The sequence below is a fragment of the Zea mays genome, chromosome 6, assembly GCF_902167145.1.
Source record: "Zea mays cultivar B73 chromosome 6, Zm-B73-REFERENCE-NAM-5.0, whole genome shotgun sequence".
In the NCBI taxonomy this organism is placed as follows: Eukaryota; Viridiplantae; Streptophyta; class Magnoliopsida; order Poales; family Poaceae; genus Zea; species Zea mays.
Window position 1 is genome coordinate 177,181,457 of NC_050101.1, and position 21,361 is coordinate 177,202,817.

The following is a 21,361-nucleotide window of genomic DNA, read 5'->3' on the forward strand; positions in this document are numbered from 1 at the left end:
ACCATGGCATGGAAATAATATCTTCTCATTGTGATCTCATATTCCCGATAAGCTTTACTTTGGCACTTTGTCAGTTTATATATCTTTAGAGCATCTCCAAGAGCTCTCTAAAAAATAACTCCTCAAAATCAGTTTTAAGAAGCATCTAAAAAATTAGTGGGGTAGATTTTAATCTTTTTTTCCAACAAATCTCTTAAAACGACAGATTGTTTCTAGAGAGAGAAAAACTCTCATTTATAACTACAAATAAAGGAGTTTTAAAGGCTATGAAAAAGTTATGAGCGTTTTAGGGACTGTTGGAGACATGTTTTTGTGTTTTCCAAAAAAACTTGATTTAGAAAAGACTTATAAGAAGCTTTTGGAGATGCTCTTAGATCCCTCAGGAACCATCATTATATTTGTTTTCATGCTATAGAGTCAGACAAAGCAGAGCAATCTCAAGAACAGAAGAATAAGAATGATGCCATCGCGAATATGGAGAAAGCCACTCAGGAGAAGTCAAAAGCTATTACATCTATGGAGCACGATTGCTTTCCTCTAGGTATGCAATTTAAAAAGCTAACCGTGATAGTGATGACGGGAAGGACGAGAGGATTTGTTGTGTTGTAGCAACACATTGACATTGTACTCTGTATTACTCCTTGGATTTTATATTTCTACCATCTAAGGGCTAGTTTGGGAACCCTAATTTCCCAAGGGATTTCTATTTTCCCAAGGGAAATTAGTTCATTTTCCCATAAGAAAATAGAAATCTCATGGGAAATTGAGGTTCCCAAACTAGCCCTAAAACACATTTCCCTGTCTGGGAGAAGAATCTTGCTCCATGTGGTCGGGATACTGAGTGAACTCAATCCTCTAAACCGCTGACCATAAAAATACACCTGGAACGTGCCTAAAAAAGGTAGAAGCATTTCTACATTGAACAGCTGAGAAATAGAAGATTATATCAGCACTAAGAGGATTGCCACAACAAAGTTTATCATCAAACAGAGTTACAAAGCAATGTATAAAGTAGCCAGCAAATTCATGGCGAGGAGTACCATCCATTTCCACACTCAAAAGATGCAACACATCCAAGGAGAAAAAGATGATCCAGACAATGAGAACTCAAGAGTTCACCCTAGAACAACTTAAAACACGCAAGGCACAACTCCTGCTCAAGTTCAAGACTCATGATCCTTTCTACTCAATCAGATCATCATCGTCATCAGGAAGAGGTTGTGCAGCTGCTGCAGCAAGCTCAGCTTCATGCCTGAGCAAATGAAAAGTGAATCAGTTCCCGCAATATTTCAAATTGAGGAGACACATTAAAAGGATAGTAGGACCATAATGATTATAAGTTGGATGAAGACAAAAGGTGACACTCACTGCTGCTGCATAGCCATGTCGATGGTAACTTCCGGAGGCTTAAGAGCAACAGCTTCAACAAAGTGAAGGTTCGGATCACTGTTAAAAACAAAGACATTGTCAAGAACAAACATAGAGTGGTAATTGGTTGTGACTACTAAATGCAATGCACAGAAGAAGGGTAGTCAATTACCCAGCCAGCTTCCTTGCGAGGTACAGGAAAGGTTTCTCAAAGTTGTAGTTGCTCTTGGCAGAAATTTCATAGTACTGCAGATTCTTCTTCCTGTGGAAAGTAACCTGCTTGGCTTTGACCTGCCTGTTCTTCACATCAACCTTATTACCGCAGAGGACAATGGGGATGTTTTCACAGACCCTGCATGAATTCATAACTGGACATCAAAATTTTCCAACAAAATTATACATCAGTACAAGTTTACGACAAAGAAAGACATCAACATACCTGCACAGGTCCCTATGCCACGTAGGAACATTCTTGTAAGTAAGCCTTGAGGTTACATCAAACATGATGATCGCACACTGGCCATGGATACTGAATGGGAACAAAAAACAGAAAGAGCATCAGAGAATGTAACAAAAATAGTTAAGTACTAAAAGTATACATTGATTTTACAGCATATGTACACACATTATTTCAGACATCACGAATAATACTTACTAGTATCCATCCCTGAGGCCACCAAACTTCTCTTGCCCTGCGGTATCCCAGCAGTAGAACCTGATCTTACCACAGTTAGTGGTGAAATCCAACGGATGAACTTCCACACCAATGGTTGCTGAAACAACAAAATGCATTAGAGAACCTGGAAGTATTAATGATGATAACTAAATGAAGAAAATCCCAATCAATGTGGTACTTACGTTCATATTTCTTCTCAAACTCTCCAGTGAGATGCCTCTTCACAAATGTAGTTTTACCTGCAACAAGAAAACATCAGTGATAAAAGTCATACAGGTCAACAGATGAGAATATAATAGGACAGGTGTGATGTAGAGAATATAAATATTATTGAATCTAAAGCCTACAAGGGCGCCATAACAACTGAAATTCAAACCATCTAGCTTATGAAGGTTGCAGATAAATGTAACTGACATCCTAACAGACAAAAGAGTATTCAACAAACAACCATGTTATTTCCATTCAAGAGTCGTGCGACGACAGAATTTCTATGCTATAAGGATTCAAAATATTTGAAACACGAAATGAAGAACCTCCGCCTCAAGTTTAGTTTCATTGCATCACATTTGAGGCCTTACATTGAATAGCAAACGGATTTGATACAACACAGAATATGATAATAAAAGCGAAATACAAATACAAGTTCTTACAATTTTTTTGAAGTGTTAATACGACATTAGGTAGAGGGTAAGGAGACTCTATGATCCTAAGGTACAATATATTTCTATAGATTACTATATGCGAATATGAATTCTATTGAGTGGAAACAACTACGGCATAAACGTGATTAGGAATCAGTACTAGTGGAACTGTGTAATATTCCAGTCACGTCACGGAGGTCGTGAGGACACTATGGGAGGCAGCCACTATAATTCTAAGAGGCATAATATCAACAGATTGCACACAGCGCCCAAGTCCAATCTGCCAGATCTCGTAGAAACATCAGCAGCTTCTACCATTTCTAACAACCAATGGAGACACGGAGCCATTCGGAAACTCACCAGTTCCACCATCGCCGACGATGACGAGCTTGAAGCTGGGGTAATCAACGGTCCCCTGATTCGGCAGCGCCTGCAAAAAAAAACAACAAAACATATCGGGTCAGAAACACGCAGCCGCAGATCCGGGGATCAAACACGGCGGAGATCGGATCCGTGCGGGGGCGGGGCGCTCACCATCTCGGTCACACGCGAGGGGGGCCGCGCCTGATGCTGCGGCCTTCGGAGCTCGGGGTCGGAGAGCAGCAAAACCCTAGAATTCGAAACGGAGTTTGGCGAGCCGCCGGTGGAGGCGGAGGGTTTTATAGCAGCGGTGGCCTGCTGTTGTTCTTTACTCGCGACTGCGGGGCTTGATAGCTTTGAATGGACGCAGGAGTTGTGGCCGACGGATGGTAGCCGGCTAGCTTTCGTCCCACGCGAGATTTCTGACCGTCCGATCCGAACGGTGATGTGGTTGGGGTGTGGGCCGCGTGGGCTATATCTTGTGTTCGCTAATGGCCAACACGAGGAGACGGCCCAACTCATCCTTCGTTTCCTTTCGCAATCGGTCTCGGTGGGTTAGTGTTTGCTCAATGGCCGGATTCTAATATACTTGTGTTCAGTTTTTTTTAAAGGTTGTTCTTCAAAGGAGGACAAATACGTGCTTGTGATCGGTAGAGTGTGTCTGTCAGTGACATTATTGGATCGTGATCCGAGGCAATAAATTTCACAAGTTTTTTTAGGCGACTCCTTCGCTACACTTGTTTGGTTTCATCAAAATACATGCGAATTGGATGGAATTGGATGGGTGTATATCCATAGCATGTCAAAATTCTTCATATATTTTTTCAACCCATTTCGATCCATGAGGCATAGGTGTTGGGGACTGACATTGTCAGGTGGTTCTAAACACTTAGTGACAAAACGCAGAGCACGAGAGGGCAACAAGACGGTTGGTGAGAACTGTATCTTATCGTTATATGTGTCTCATCGGGCTACAGGACACGCGTGTTTATAGGATCGTCTCGGGGTAGGTGGTCCAAAGTACGATACTACCTCCGACTATCAACTTATCCAAGTAATGTTCCATATAACGGGGTACTTACAGCGTCATTCGTACAACAGACGACACACTCTAGATCACACACCCGCGCGTTCCGCTGACAGGTGGGCCTCCGAGCGCGTCCCCTGAAGGACAGTGTCGAGCAGTACGAAGCATAACTTGTTGGTGTCCTCAAGAGTCTTCGTGCTAACTTTTCCTCAATCAACGGCTGGACGGGAGTGTAGCGAAGGAGTCACCTCAAGAGCATAGCGAAGTCCTAAGCTGCCCCTTCGATCGGCTGGGCCGATGGAGGTTGAGCGAGGGCTCCGCAACGCGGGGTAACAAGGACTTCGCACCCCGGGTGCAGCAAAAGTCATGGTCATCCAACCGTCGTCCGGTGCGGCCCGTCAATGTTGGGCCCGCTTGTAACACCCTGAATTTGGGGGTATAAAATTTCTTTTCTAATATCCACCAAATTCAGGTGTTACTCTCTCAGTTCTTCGCTTTCCTTTCTCTTTTCCCTAAAAATGGAGAATTATTTTGTTTTATATTAGCGTAAACCTAGTGGAATGAGCCATAGAGGCACTTTGGTTGTTGCATTCATGCCGTTGCATGGTGTTTCTAAGTGCAAAATATATTTGAAACATGTTAACATATCTTATAGAAGCGCTCGATAAATTTTCATATTTTTCGGAATATTTTTCTATTTTCTGGAAACCAAAATCTATTTATTTGAGGACCTTAAAAATGTTTTTAGAAATTCTAACTATGTTTTTTGAGTTCATTAGGTGCCAAAACATTTATAGGAATTTTTCTAGAATTTTTTAAAGCATATATAATATTCTGAGCGTAAAATATGGATTTCTAGGCTTTTTCGAATTTTAAAAATAGTAAAATCCGAATTTTAACCGAATTTTCATCTCATCCAAACCCTAGATATATATACATGTCCGGCTTCATCTCGTCGAGCCCGTTCCAGAACACAAAGCGTTTTCCCCAAATCCAATCCCTAGCTCCCGGTATTGCTCGCCGAAGTTCGGGGCGGTTCCAACTCCGGCGACAACTCCGGCGAGCAATTACTCCCAATCCGTGCATCGTTTGCCGAATCCGAGGGTACCGCTGCGTTCGTCTCGTCGAGGGCTTCGTCGCAGCGTGTTCGGTTTGTCGATTGGATCCCCGAATCTCCGGCAATCGACGGATTTGGCTTCGGCTCCGGCGAGGGTCTTCTTCCCCGGTGAGAAACCTCCATTGTTGCACCTAGGGTTTCTTCGTTTCTTCGTTTTCCCGTCCGTGCAGAGCCTCTCCCACTCTCCCCTCACCTTCCCCGGCGGCGGCGCCCCTCCCCCCTCCGTTTCCCCTCCCATGGCGCCCCTTTCTCCCTCCCGGCGGCGGCGGCTCCCATGCCCCGCGCCCGCGCTCCCTCCCTCCTAGGCGCGGCCCCCGCCCGCGGGCGCGCGTGCCCTGTGCGGCGTGGCCGACCTCTTGGCGGAGGTCGAGCTCCTCCCTCCCCGTGCGTAGCCCCCTCTCCTTCCCCTCCTCTCTCTTTCATGGATGGGAGAAGTAAGATGAGAGGAAGAAGACGATGACAATTCTGTAAATTTAGTCCGCGCGAATTACAGTATGGTTTAAAACATTCATAACTTTTGCGTTTTAAACCCGATTCGATCCATTCAAGTTGCGTTAGATTCGTATTAAAATTATCTTAATTTAGAAATATTTATCCTAATTTTTGCACATTTTATTTAATTTAGTTAAACATTTGTTTAACCAGTGGCTACTAGAACGATGTTTTAATTTAAAAACCTAATTTAGGAATTCGATTTGCGCATTTATAATTAGTCACCAATATGATTAACCTTAACTGAAATGTTACTTATTAATAATTGTTTAGTGTAATCACGTTGTCATTTATTTATTAGTTTCGCATGTCGGTCCGCGCGTACCGTGCGCGTGCGCATGTCGTAGTGTTGTTTCGCGCATGTCGTAGCGTGTCGTTCGCAAGTGTCACGCGTGTTGTTCGTACGCGTTGTCGCGTGACGTTCGCGTGTGTCGCGCGCCTTGTCGCGTGCCGTTCGCGCGTATCGCGCGTTGTCCGCGTGCTAAGTCGTTTGTGTCCGCGCGTTGCGCACATCGTGTTTACACGTCGTGCGTCGTTAATTCGTCTCGCTTAGAATCGCTCATATTCATTAAGTTACTCGCTTAACTGTCAACTATTAAAATAGTAAGTTGGTCAAAACTAAGTAGTAGTATTAATTTACATTTGATTAATATCAATTAATATAATTATGTTGAATTGGATGTTCTAATTAGTACTTGTTTAACGTAAACGTGCTAACCCCTCGACCATAGCTTCATCTATCATGGTTCCTTTTCTCGTGTAACCGTAGAAGCGCTCTCTATTTTTATTGCTCGCTTTTATAACATTTTATCTTGTATGGTGTAATGTTCTTATGCATATATATGTTTGTTTGCTTGTGTTTGTTTGTCTTCGCTTCGCGTTGCGATTGGATCGCGATTCGTTTCCGAACTTCGAGGAATCGACGGTCAAGCTTCGGCGACCAAGTGATCTAGCTCTTTGGGTTCCACGAAGTTGAAGACTCTGAGCATCTGTTTTGGTGAAGGCAAGTGTCCTCTGACCCATTATGTCCCATTTACTTTATAATACACTGTCCCGCATACTATGAACAACCTAAGGATTTACTAGCTTTCTATTTACCTTGTCCTTGATTTACCTTTTGGGTTACTATGGTTAGCTACATGCTAGCGCTTTACTTTAATCAATGAACATGATGAGATACAATGATGATACTATGATTTTATTCTGGATATGATGATATACTTGTGGCATTTAGGGGACTCGGGCTGTTTCCCGAGTACCTCTCCGTAAGGACCTGTTCGTTGAGAGACCACCCGGGATAACAGTGCAACCATGAGGGTGGAATGGGGTGCCCTTAGCTAATTAATTAGAGGAACTAGAAGTGTAGTTGCTTCGCCGTCGTGCCGTCAATGGGGTCCAGGCACAGTGCTTGCTCTGCCGAGGCTGGGTGCCGAGGTTCTTTCGTTTTGCTTTTTAGTCGCCCTCCTGCGGGGAGAGGTACTGTGTTTATCAAACTGGAGAAACCTAACGGGCAGCTATGACCTCTAGGGAATCTTTGTAAAGGCTTCGTAGTGAATCCCTGGCCATTCACCTTGGGAGTGAATAAGGGTCTTGCAAGCCCGGGCTAGAGAGGGAATCACGGCTCATGGGTAAAGTGTGCGACCTCTGCAGAGGGTAGTGAAACTGGTATATCAGCCGTGCTCACGGTTAAGAGCAGCCTTGGGATCCTCTTTGATTAGAGATACAAATGATCTGAGATACAATGGTTCTATTTATTATTTTGGTTCGATGACAATAATGATGTTCCTCGATGAGGAAATGATTCACGGGTTGGTTATATGATAAAACTTGGCTTCCACTAATAATAAATACCTGACCAACTAAAAGCAACTGCTTGAGCTTAACCCCACATAAAGCTAGTCCACCTCAGCCAAACGGGACATTTGCTGAGTACGTTGATGTGTACTCACCCTTGCTTTCACAAAACACCAGGTTGCCTTTGGTGCAATCTATGCTCAGGTAAAGAAGAAGGCGTCGAGGTGGATCTCCAGGAGTTCTAGGACGTTGATGAGTTCGAGGATTAGGCTAGCGATCTCCCCCAGTCAGCTGCCTGTGGTGGGTTGTTTACGTTGGCTACGTTTCGATTCTGTGTACTTTGATTTATATTATGTAAATGGCTCTAGTCTGTAATATTATTACTTACTCTTTATTGTAATTCGAAGCATTGTGCTATGATGAGTCATTTATGTAATCGCTGTGTACGTGAATTTCTGATCCTGGCACGTACATGGTTCGCATTCGGTTTACCTTCAAAACCGGGTGTGACACCGCTCGATCGGAGGCCTCTTTGGCCGGAGTCCCTACACCATTGAACCTGCGAAGGCAATTGATGGCGGAGTGGGGTTTTCGTTAGTTTAAAATGCGGGTGTGTTTAGTCTCCGCCTAAAATGGTCTTCGCTCACCATCTCCTCCCCAACAATAGGAATTATCGAACAAGGGCTTACTGAGTTAGTGATTCGATAGACAGTTATAAAATACAAAGGGATTCACTGATTATGTGTTTGGTTGCTTAGACACAGGCACGCAGGGCGACCCCAGCCTGCCCAACTGGATATTGGGTCTAGCCCCATCTCTGCGGATGCAGCCAATGTCCTCTAAAATATCTTGCACCCATGGCTACCGTCCTTATCCCATCACACAGGCGACCAAGTATGTACAATTATTCGGTCTACGCACGTGTGCTGTCCTAGACCGCTGGACGCATATATCTAGGCAACCAAACACGCGATGAGTAACGCTCAATTATTCGACTGGACAGAAACATGTGTCCAAGCATAAGAGTCTCCATGAAAATTGGATTTCGTAACCAAGGAAAAGGCCATCGATATGGCATATTCATCCGTATTTGATTGTCCATAGACATCAAAACTTGCGATTGAATTGAATTCACTACTTTCTACCACGACACAACTATGTATTACCTTTTATTAAAACCCGGTGGAGTTTGAGCTTCTCCCTGCGCTTCACGGGTCGTCCGCCACAGCGCGAACGACGTGTGGCTTAAGTACGGCGTCGTCGGACAGGAACCAGCTCCCGGACCCGAGTTTTTTATGCAATCGAGTTATGAGTGGTTCCTCTCCCTTCCTACCTCTCCCGTCGCACCTCGCCCTCGCCCTTGCCCTGTCCCAGATCTCGGCCTCCAGTCCTCGCTGTCGCTGCCACTTGCTCGCCCCGTCTCCCTCTCCCTCCGACCCGCCTCATCGCGGTCGTGGTGGCCAAGGAACATGAGCTTATTGGAAACACTCTTAAATAAAGCTTCCAATGAACAAGACAGGATCTCGACTTCGCCTGGCTCCAAACAAGCGGTCGACGAGGCGGAGGTCTCGCGTCCTGCGTGCGTTGCGTCGTTGCCTGGCTCCATCCTCGTCGTTCCTCCGTCACAACCGCCGTCCTTTCGCTGGGAGTCGTCGAATGTAAATTTGTTTCATGTTCAGAGCTCGTCGTCCATAGATCTGTTTACCATCGTCCTGTTTCTTGTTCGGAGTTTGATTTCCCCTAGATCTGTTTGCCACTGTGCCTATCCGTGTGCTTTGCCCTCATCTCGTCGCGTCGGCCTTGGGAACAGCTACCCTGCGAGACGGGTGCGAACGACCCCCCTCGCCATACCCTGTCGTACCGTAATTGTGGCACCTTCTACCAGTTCGCCCATGCTGTCCACTGCTCCCGCCCATCGCATTGCCTATCACCCCACATCCGGAAGTGCCTCTAGCCTTTCCTCCGCCAGTTTTTGCTACCGGGACGACGACACGGCAGGTGGCCTAACCTTGTGTTGCACGAAAGCTTCAAAGATACCTCCTGCAGTGATGTTTGTTTCGTTTTGCTACATTGATGTTTGTTTCCCTTCTTCTGGTTACCTTCCTGCAAGCTATTCGAGTGGACGTTTCCCTACGTTTGTGGTTCTTTGCGTGTAACCCGACATGACCTACGTGATACGCTTCGGGTCCCTGGGTTCTTTTATATAGATAATAGTCGCTTGTGAGCTACGGTGCTAACAGCTATGTATTACTTTTACATTGCTTTTGAAAAAAGAAGGCAATTGATTCTTTTGTTTCTGGACAAATGGCTTAGATCCTTTGCTTCCTGAGTTCAAAGCACATACTGTGGCTAAATCTTATATGCACTCCATATTGATTTGATACTAATTGAATGTAATTTAAACAACAATTTGAAGATTTCCCTTTCCAATTAATGCAACCGTTGTTTTTTTCTTGAATACTGAGTTCACAATTATGGATGTTTTGATGAATCGTCCCTTTTTTACGGGGGACAACAAAAGCTCTCTGTGTTTTTATTAGATGAAGAATGAAACAACCCTTGCAGAAGCTAAAGATAGAAGATAAAGCTACTCTGTTTTTTAAGATGTTGTAGTCAGGAAGAAGGTTATGCTATCTTGTTCATTGGAAGCACTCTTCCACATTGCTCGGTTCCACGCTGATAACATTTGTCTATTACAGATGTCATGTGCATTAATAAGCAGATATCATGCGCATTAACAAGCATCAATTGTTGTCCCTTGAATAAGTTATCGCGACATATTTTATAATAACTTGATTAAGTTTTCACTCTTTAATCCACAGGCCATGAAACAGAAGCAGCAATAGTTGTCCCTTGAAGCACATGATTGCGTGAATGCAATTCCTGATCTGAGCAATATGATCAGAGCAGTTCAGGGCCTAGGTAACATTTGAATGTCTGAAGTGTAATTTTGCAGCCTTGCAACTCTAAAACAAATAGTGTATGGTTTAATTATTGCAGTTGCACAGTGTGAAGATTTAAAATTGAAGTGATATGAAGAGATGGATAAGAGGAAGAAACTTTATAATATTGTTCAAGAGACAAAAGGTATCTATTATCCTGTGTGCATCCAGTTCTTTGCGCTTACTCTTAACATTTACCTCAGAGAATGTATTTTGTATTCTCATTCTATTTGTCTTCTCAACTATTTCAGGAAATTATCAGGGTTTTTTTGTCGATGTCGACCCTTAAGCAAAAATGAGGTGTCATCAGACCAGAATGCAAATGGCGGAACAACTAAAAAGACATTTAAGTTTGATAGAGTATTCACGCCGAAGGATGATCAAGGTATATTAGTGATAACTTGATGTTTGAATGAACCTGTAGTTTATTTTACAATTGTAATCCACTGTGTTAGACACAATAGTCTACAAATTTAGTTATTTGAGTTTAACATTATAAAAACAAAATTGCTAGCTGGGTACTTGTACATGTTTGGCTAAAAAACCTTATGATCATTATGCTGTCAGTTGTCACCGTGTCAGACACAATAGTCTACACATTCAATTATTTGAGTTTAACATTATAAGGAGAAGATTGCTAGCTAATTACTTGTGCATGTTTTTCAAAAACAGCAAAAGTGCTAAACTATTATGTTCAAACAACTTACCTTATATGACTTCAGTTGTCCAATGTGCAACTTGAATTAATGAGCAAATATTGTGTATGTGGATGTGTCTCCACTGGTCACATCTGTCTTAGATGGTTACAATGTATGCATCTTTGCTTACGGACAGACAGGAATAGGAAAGACTTTTACCATAGAAGTGAATGAGAGTAATTGGGGTGTTAACTATAGAACTCTGGAAGAACTGTTCAATATTGAAGAGGAGAGGAAAGGAAGTGTCACATATGAATTATCTGTTAGTGTTCTTGAGATTTACAATGAACAAATCGGATACCTTCTATTTTCTTGGTCCGTTTGTGTGGTGTTATATGTTGTTCAATTTAACCATTTAAGTTACTTCTTCGTTCAAGAGATACATTTTAGTTGTTATTGTTTGACGTGTGTTGTAATGATTGCTTGCACTTTGCTCTGTAGGTCTACTCAGTTGAGGACAGTGATCTGTGTCTCATAGGCACTGCTGAAATTCCTGTTGGTGGATTTTAATGAAGCTAATCTGCTGATGTAGCTACTGGTGCACTTTTCTGCTTTAATAGGAGATTGTTCCTGTCACCCCAAAATTGTTCCCATTCTACTTTCGGTCAGGTGAATTGCAAAGAAATGGTCTGTTCGCAACTGGTGCTCTCGGGCGACTCCATCACTGAGCAGCCCTTCGCCCGGTGGCTACGGTGCACTAGCTGACACCTGCTCGCATTTGCATTACAAGTTTTATTGACTATGTATTTTCAGGTTTATTCAATTTCGGTTGCAATGCTTCTGACAACAGTTGTATCAGTCCTCTTGTTCAGCTTCCATGTATCCCTCGCATTCTTCCTTGGATCCACATAAGTGTTAATGATAATTTTGTTGCATCTCCTCTGCTGATCAGAGCTTTCAAACTCATGACAGAATAATGTACTAAACTTCAGTGTGGTGTCTATCTCAGTGTACCTACACTTAGTTGGAAAACTTCAACCACACTGTAACAAGGTTTATAAAAGGTATTGTTACTATTGTTAAAATTAGTCATTTTAGCTATCCGCTTCTATTTCACCGTGCTTGCAGGTTTGCTATGAGGGAAAACAAATTTATGGGCTCAAACAAATGGTGATGGTGAAAGTCATTTTGCTTCCAGCAGCTTAAGGTCAGTTAATCTTGTTTCAGTACTTTGTCTGCTGATTTACTTGCCCCACACAATTGTTGAATCACATTGGTTATGCATTTTGGACTGTGCTACATATATTTATGAGAGAATTCCATGTGTGTTGTAAAAAATTGCTCACATATTTATACCACAGAAATAGTGTGTTACCCTATGATATCACAATTCGAGTTTTAGTCTACCACTGCTGTCTGTTTTTGCTAACTTCGACATTAACTATAAAGAACATTATGAATTATTGATTAGGTTGAACAGAATGTTGTTATGAGAACAAACACAGATTATCTCACTGAATTGTTGATTACTTGTCTTGAGAATACTGTTATTGTAGGAAGCTTGTGCATTGCGTGTATATGAAAAAAGAATCTTACATAGGTATCGATCTTCTCGGAGATGTTTATTTATTGGTGTTTGAGAATATATATATATATATATATATTTGAATTATTGCCTACATAGTTCGAAGGATCGAGATAACTGTAGTTGTGTTGCCTTTCCTTTTTCCATTCAGTGCGTAGTTGATGGCTAACTTCATGACTACCATGAGTGACTTAACTGATTTTGTCAAAGAATTCAATTAGTAACACGTCTGATGAATCGTAATCCTCTGTGCTACCTGTACCCACCATAGTAAAATAAAATTTTATGGTCTGTTAGCCTCCTTGCTTTGTTAGTTTAGAGAGTACTCTGTAATTTGCTTGGTTGCCTTGTAATACTAGGTTAATATAGCTGTTTGCATCGAGACTGTTTTGTGTATTGAACTAAGAAAAAACTCTCAATGGTTTGTAGAACCAAGCCAAGAAAACAGATATCAATTGTGATGCCACACTCAAAAGCTTGTTTGGTGAGAGGGACAAGGTTGGGATGCTGGAGATCTCCAAGCTTTCGAGTCGTGACTTGCCGAAGATCTCCAGACTTTTGTGGTCCATGGAGCCAGGATGGCTCTTTGGTAAAAGACTTCGTTGTGGATGGCCTCTTTGAGAGCACCTAGAGGGGGGGGTGAATAGGTGATCCTGTAAAAACTTGAAACTTAATCCGCAAAACTTGATTAGGAGTTAGCACGAATAAGCCAAGTGGCTAGAGAGGAGAGCTTGCACAACACGATAACCACAAAGAGATCAACACAGAGATGGCACAGTGGTTTATCCCATAGTTCGACCAAGTCCAACACTTGCCTACTCCACGTTGTGGCGTCCCAACGGACGAGGGTTGCAATCAACCCCTCTCAAGCGGTCCAAAGACCCACTTGAATACCACGATGTTTTGCTTTGTTTACTATGGGCATGTTTGGTTCTCTGCCTAACTTGCCACATTTTGCCTAACTTTTCTGGCTAAGGTTAATTCTTCAATTTGAACGACTAACCTTAGGCAAAGTATGACGTAGTTAGCCACGAACCAAACAGGCCTTATATCCCGTTTGCGAGGAATCTCCACAACTTGGAGCCTCTCGCCCTTACACTTGATGTTCACAAAGAAGCACGGAGTAAGGGAGGGATGAGCAACGCACACAAGACACGAAATCAGAGTATCAACACGCACACAAGTCGCAACAAGAGCTCACAACACAACCCGGCGAGTTCACAACTCAAATGAAGCTCTAGTTGCTATCACAAAGAATCAAATGCGTGGAATCAAAGTCTTGGTGCTTAGGAATGCTTAGAGAATGCTTGATGTGTTCCTCCATGCGCCTAGGGGTCCCTTTTATAGCCCCAAGGCAGCTAGGAGCCGTTGAGTGCATTCCAGGAAGGCAATTCCTGCCTTCTGTCGCCTGGCGCACCGGACAGTCCGGTGCGGATCTCTTTCCTTATTTGGCGAAGTAGACTGTTGCAGTCTTGGAGCCGTTGGCGCACCGGACACTGTCCGGTGCACACCGGACACTGTCCGGTGCACACCGGACAGTCCGGTGCCCCATCCGACCGTTGGCACTTGCCACGCGTCGCGCGCGGATTCCGCGGCCGACCGTTGGCCCGGCTGACTGTTGGCTCACCGGACAGTCCGGTGCACACCGGACAGTCCGATGAATTATAGTCGTACGTCGTTAATCACTTCCCGAGAGCAGCAAGTTCGCCTGAGCCAGCCTGGCGCACCGGACACTGTCCGGTGCACCACCGGACAGTCCGGTGCACCCAGACAGAGCTGACTTTGGCTGAACAAAGCCATCTTTAATTTCAACTTGATTTTTTCCTGTTTCCAGCACTTAGATACAATACATTAGTCTCTTAAACAATGTACTAAGTCTGAGAAACATACCTTTATACTTGATTTGTACTTTGTCCACCATTTAACACTTAGGCACTTGTGTTGGACACTAAATCACCAAAATACTTAGAAATGGCCCAAGGCAGCACAACACAAAGCAAGTAGAACAAGTGCAAAATCAATTCAAATAAGAACTCAAGATTGTTTTGATTCAAATTTGGCATATATGGATCATTCTTTGCCACCACTTGGTTTGTTTTTGCAAATCAACTTCAATTTCCTATCTCTAAATTAAACACACTTGTTGAGACATAAGAGAGTTGTTCCCATAGAAATTGATCAAAGATTCACAAACTCCCCCTTTTCCCATAATCAAGCCTTCTCCCCTCAAGAGACCAATTTTTGACAAAAAGATCCAATAAGAGTATTTTGACAAAACAAAAGCTCTATTCTACTATTTTCAAAATTCTCAAGTGGTAGCTGATCCATTTATTGCTTTGGCCTTATTTTCTCCCCCTTTGGCATCAAGCACCAAAACGGGATCAATCTTGGCCCTTTAACCCCATTGCCTCACCAAAATCTTCAACTAAGAGTAAAAAGGCAACAAGAGTACAAAGATGAACTTGGAATTAATTACTCTTTCATTGGAGTGCAGTGGAAGTCTTGCATGGTCCAAGTCCACCTTTTCCCTTTCACACCTCCTTTGAGACTGAATTGAGCAGACTCAAGCAAACAGTTAGTCTCAAAGGGTCAAGTTGTAGCACATCTCCCCCTAGATGTGTGCATCACTTGCAAAGGACTTGTGAGGTCCGGGGAGTGCTTGTACAACTTGAGCACCATAACTAAACAACAAAATGTATTAAGGAACATGATCAAAGGCATAACCACATGTATGCTATAAGTCAATCCAAGTTCCGCGAATCTAAGACATTTAGCTCACTACGCAGCCTGCAAAAGGTCTTATCATCTAGAGGCTTGGTAAAGATATCGGCTAGCTGGTTCTCGGTGCTAACATGAAACACTTCGATATCCCCCTTTTGCTGGTGGTCTCTCAAAAAGTGATGTCGGATGTCTATGTGCTTTGTGCGGCTATGTTCAACAGGATTATCCGCCATGCGGATAGCACTCTCATTATCACATAGGAGTGGGACTTTGCTCAAATTGTAGCCAAAGTCCCTGAGGGTTTGCCTCATCCAAAGTAGTTGCGCGCAACACTGTCCTGCGGCAACATACTCGGCCTCAGCGGTGGATAGGGCAACAGAAGTTTGTTTCTTAAAACTCCATGACACCAGGGACCTTCCTAAGAATTGGCACGTCCCCGATATACTCTTCCTATCGACCTTACATCCAGCATAGTCAGAGTCTAAATATCCAATCAAGTCAAAGGTAGACCCCTTTGGATACCAGATCCCGAAACAGGGCGTAGCGACTAAATATCTAAAAATTCTCTTTACTGTCACTAAGTGACATTCCCTTGGATCAGATTGAAATCTAGCACACATGCATACGCTAAGCATAATATCCGGTCTACTAGCACATAAATAAAGTAAAGACCCTATCATGGACCGGTATGCCTTTTGATCAACGAACTTACCTCCTTTGTTGAGGTCGGTGTGTCCGTCGGTTCCCATTGGAGTCTTTGCGGGCTTGGCGTCCTTCATCCCAAACCGCTTGATCAAGTCTTGTGTATACTTTGTTTGGGAGATGAAGGTCCCATCCTTGAGTTGTCTCACTTGGAACCCAAGGAAATAGCTTAACTCACCCATCATCGACATCTCGAATTTTTGAGTCATCACCCTGCTAAACTCTTCACAAGACTTTTGGTTAGTAGAACCAAATATTATGTCATCGACATAAATTTGGCATACAAAAAGATCACCATCACAAGTCTTAGTAAATAGAGTTGGATCGACTTTCCCAACCTTAAAAGCATCAGCAATTAAAAAGTCTCTACGACATTCATGCCATGCTCTTGGGGCTTGCTTAAGTCCATAGAGCGCCTTAGAGAGCTTACACACGTGGTCGGGGTACCGTTCATCCTCGAAGCCAGGGGGTTGCTCCACATACACCTCCTCCTTGATTGGCCCGTTGAGGAAAGCGCTCTTCACATCCATTTGGAACAACCTGAAGGAATGGTGAGCGGCATATGCTAGCAAAATACGAATGGACTCTAGCCTAGCCACAGGAGCAAAAGTCTCCTCAAAGTCCAAACCTGCGACTTGGGCATAACCTTTTGTCACAAGTCGTGCCTTGTTCCTTGTCACCACCCCGTGCTTGTCTTGTTTGTTGCGGAACACCCACTTGGTTCCCACAACATTTTGCTTGGGACGAGGCACCAATGTCCAAACTTCATTTCTCTTGAAGTTATTGAGCTCCTCTTGCATGGCCAACACCCAGTCCGGATCTAGCAAGGCCTCCTCTACCCTGAAAGGCTCAATAGAAGAGACAAAGGAGTAATGCTCACAAAAATTAACTAATCGAGATCGAGTAGTTACTCCCTTGCTAATGTCACCCAAAATTTGGTCGACAGGATGATCCCTTTGAATCATCGCTCGGACTTGAGTTGGAGGTGCCGGTTGTGCTTCTTCCTCCATTACTTGATCATCTTGTGCTCCCCCTTGATCATACGCCTCCTCTTGATGAACCTGTTCATCGTCTTGAGTTGGGGGATGCACCATTGTTGAGGAAGAAGGTTGATCTTGCTCCTTTTGTTCCATTGGCCTCACATCTCCAATCGCCATGGTGCGTATTGCGGTCGTTGGAACGTCTTCTTCATCTATATCATCAAGATCAACAACTTGCTCTTTTGGAGAGCTATTAGTCTCATCAAATACAACGTCGCTAGAGACTTCAACCAAACCCGATGATTTGTTGAAGACCCTATACGCCTTTGTATTTGAGTCATAACCTAACAAAAACCCTTCTACGGCTTTGGGAGCAAATTTGGAATTCCTACCCTTCTTCACTAGAATGTAGCATTTACTCCCAAAGACTCGAAAATACGAAACATTGGGTTTGTTAATGGTTAGTAGCTCATACGAAGTCTTCTTGAGGAGGCGATGAAGGTAGACCCGGTTGATGGCGTGGCAAGCCGTGTTCACGGCTTCTGACCAGAAACACTCGGGGGTCTTGAACTCTCCAAGCATCATCCTCGCCATGTCTATAAGCGTCCTGTTCTTCCTCTCTACCACACTGTGTAGGGAGCGGAGAACTCGTGCTTGATTCCTTCCTCCTCAAGATACTCCTCTACTTGAAGGTTCTTGAACTCGGACCCATTGTCGCTCCTTATCTTCTTCACCTTGAGCTCAAACTCGTTTTGAGCTCTCCTTAGGAAGCGCTTGAGGGTCCCTTGGGTTTCAGATTTATCCTACAAAAAGAATACCCAAGTGAAGCAGGAAAAATCATCAACTATAACAAGACCATACTTACTTCCTCCTATGCTTAGATAGGCGACGGGTCCGAAGAGATCCATATGAAGTAACTCCAGGGGTCTTGATGTTGTCATCACATTTTTGGCATGATGAGAGCTTCCCACATGTTTCCCTGCTTGACAAGCTGCACAAGGTCTATCTTTTTCGAAAGTAACATTAGTTAGACCTATCACGTGTTCTCCCTTTAGAAGCTTGTGAAGGTTCTTCATCCCCACATGTGCCAAACGGCGATGCCACAGCCAGCCCATGCTAGTCTTAGCGATTAAGCATGCATCTAGACTGGCCTCCTCTTTTGCAAAATCAACTAAATAGAGTTTGTCGTCTAATACACCCTTAAAAGCTAATGAACCATCACTTCTTCTAAAGACAGACACATCTACATTTGTGAATAGACAATTATATCCCATATTACATAATTGACTTACGGATAACAAATTATATCCAAGCGACTCAACTAAGAATACATTAGAAATAGAGTGCTCATTCGAGATTGCAATTTTGCCTAAGCCTTTAACCTTGCCTTGATTCCCGTCACCGAATATGATTGAATCTTGGGAATCTTTATTCTTGATGTAGGAGGTGAACATCTTCTTCTCCCCCGTCATGTGGTTTGTGCATCCGCTGTCGATAATCCAGCTTGATCCCCCGGATGCATAAACCTGCAAGGCAAATTTAGGCTTGGGTCTTAGGTACCCAACTCTTGTTGGGTCCTACAAGGTTAGTGACAATATCCTTAGGGATCCAAATGCAAGTTTTATCTCCCTTGCATTTTGCCCCTAGTTTCCTAGCAATCACTTTCCTATCCTTTCTACAAATCGCAAATGAAGCATTGCAAGCATGATAAATTGTAGAAGGTTCATTTATTATTTTCCTAGAAACATGAACAACATTTCTTCTAGGCATGTGATTAATAACATTTCTCCTAGCTAATTTTCTATCATGCATAATAGAAGAGCTAGAAGCAACCATGACATGAGAATCAAAAGCATCATAACTTCTATAAACATTTCTAGAATGTCTCCTATCATGATACATGAAGGCATGGTTCTTTTGAGCACTACTAGCCATAGGGGCCTTCCCTTTCTCCTTGGCGGAGATGGAAGCCTTATGGCTTGTTAAGTTCTTGACTTCCCTCTTGAAGCCAAGACCATCCTTAATTGAGGGGTGTCTACCAATTGTGTAGGCATCCCTTGCAAATTTTAGCTTGTCAAATTCACTCTTGCTAGTCTTAAGTTGGGCATTAAGACTAGCCACTTCATCATTTAATTTAGAAATGCAAACTAGGTGTTCACTACAAGCATCAACATTAAAATCTTTGCACCTATTGCAAATCATAACATGTTCTACACAAGAGTTAGATTTACTTGCTACTTCTAGTTTAGCATTTAAATCATCATTAACACTTTTTAAAGTAGAAATGGTTTCATGACAAGTATATAGTTCACATGAAAGCATTTCATTCCTTTTAACTTCTAGAGCAAGAGAATTTTGTGCACTAACAAATTTATCATGCTCTTCATATAAAAGGTCATCTTGTTTTTCTAGTAATATATTCTTATCATTCAAAGCATCAATCAATTCATTAATCTTATCAATCTTAGTTCTATCTAATCCTTTGAATAAGCATGAATAGTCTATTTCATCATCATCACTAGACTCATCCTCGCTTGAAGAAGCATAAGTAGTATTGTTTCGAGTACATACCTTCTTCTCCTTTGCCATGAGGCATGTGTGATGCTCGTTGGGGAAGAGGGATGACTTGTTGAAGGCGGTGGCGGCGAGTCCTTCGCTGTCGGAGTCGGACGAGGAGCAATCTGAATCCCACTCCTTTCCAAGATGTGCCTCGCCCTTCGCCTTCTTGTAGTTCTTCTTCTTTTCCCACTTTCCACTCTTCTTTTCCTGGTCACTATCATTATCGGGACAATTAGCGATAAAATGACCAATCTTACCACATTTGAAGCAGGAGCGCTTCCCCTTTGTCTTGTTCTTGTTAGGGTGCTCCTTGCGACCCTTTAGCGCCGTTTTGAAGCGCTTGATGATGAGGGTCATCTCTTCATCATTAAGCCCGACCGCCTCAACTTGCGCCACCTTGCTAGGTAGCGCTTCCTTGCTCCTTGTTGCCTCGAGAGCAATAGTTTGAGGCTCTTGGATTGGACCATTTAATGCATCTTCGACGTATCTAGCCTCCTTGATCATCATCCGCCCGCTTACGAACTTTCCAAGGATCTCCTCGAGCGTCATCTTCGTGTACCTAGGTGTCGGCGTTTCAAGACCGAGGGGTCCCTAGGCCGACGAGTGAAATGTCGTCGCGTGCCCTAGCCCAGATGGGTCGGCGCGAGGCCGAGCGCGAAGGGGGGAGAAAGGTGGCCGGAGTCGGGCGTGAGAGAGGTGGAAATCCCGCGGCCTTCGTGTTCGTCCTGTGCCTAGGTCGGGTGCGCTTGCAGTAGGGGGTTACAAGCGTCCACGCGGGAGAGGGAGCGAGCGGTCTCACGCGAGTGCCTGTCTCGTCCTCGTCCCCGTGCGGCCCACCCTCTCTAAGAGGGCCCTGGTCCTTCCTTTTATAGGCGGATCCAGGTGTACAATGGGGGGTGTAGCAGAGTGCTACGTGTCTAGTGGAGGAGAGCTAGCGCCCTAAGTACACGCCATCGTGGCGGTCGGAGAGATTTTGGTGCCCGGTTTGTGTGATGTCGTGGCCGTCGGAGGAGCGCTGGAGCCTGGCGGAGGGACAGCTGTCGGAGCTGTCGAGTCCTTGCTGACGTCCTCTTGCTTCCGTAAGGGGGCTGAGAGCCGCCGTCGTCACAGAGTATGTGGGGCACCATCATTGCCTATCTGGCGGAGCGACCAGATGGGATGCCGGTCTTGTTCCCTGTGGCCCGAGTCAGCTTGGGGCAGGGTGATGATGGCGCCTCCTGTTGACGTGGCTGGTCTGCGCCCTAGGTTGGGCGATGTGGAGGCTCCTCCGAAGTCGAGGTCGAGTCTGTCTTCCGTGGCCGAGGTCGAGTCCGAGCCCCTGGGTCGGGCGAGGTGGAGACCGTCGGCTGAGACCAGGGCGGAGTCCGAGCCCTGGGGTCGGGCGAAGCGGAGTTCGTCGTCTTCCGGGGCTGAGCCTAAGTCCGAGCCCTGGGTCGGGCGGAGCGGAGTTCGCCGTCTTCCGGGGCTTAGCCCGAGTCCGAGCCCTGGGTCGGGCGGAGCGGAGTTCGCCGTCTTCCGGGGCTTAGCCCGAGTCCGAGCCCTGGGTCGGGTGGAGCGGAGTTCGCCGTCTTCCGGGGCTTCGCCTGTGGCTGGGCCTGACTGCCTGTCAGCCTCACTCTGTCAAGTGGCACCACAGTCGGAGCGGCGCAGGCGGCGCAGTCTTTCTGTCAGGCCGGTCAGTGGAGCGGCGAAGTGACGGCGGTCACTTTGGCTCTGTCGACTGAAGGGCGCGCGTCAGGATAAAGGTGTCAGGCCACCT

At 44.5% G+C, this 21,361-nt stretch overlaps 1 protein-coding gene across 1 annotated transcript; it reads right to left on the reverse strand.

Moving 5' to 3' along the window:
- Positions 1-927: 927 nt before the first annotated feature.
- On the reverse strand, positions 928-3,572 carry LOC103630761 (GTP-binding nuclear protein Ran-2). Its single transcript, XM_008651825.2, has 8 exons — positions 3,220-3,572; positions 3,046-3,115; positions 2,227-2,283; positions 2,024-2,141; positions 1,808-1,897; positions 1,541-1,720; positions 1,369-1,446; positions 928-1,252 (listed from the first exon to the last, which is right to left on the reverse strand). The coding sequence occupies exons 1-8, from the start codon at positions 3,565-3,567 to the stop codon at positions 1,183-1,185; spliced, it is 1,011 nt and encodes a 336-aa protein (XP_008650047.2). The 5' UTR covers positions 3,568-3,572; the 3' UTR covers positions 928-1,182.
- Positions 3,573-21,361: the final 17,789 nt, after the last annotated feature.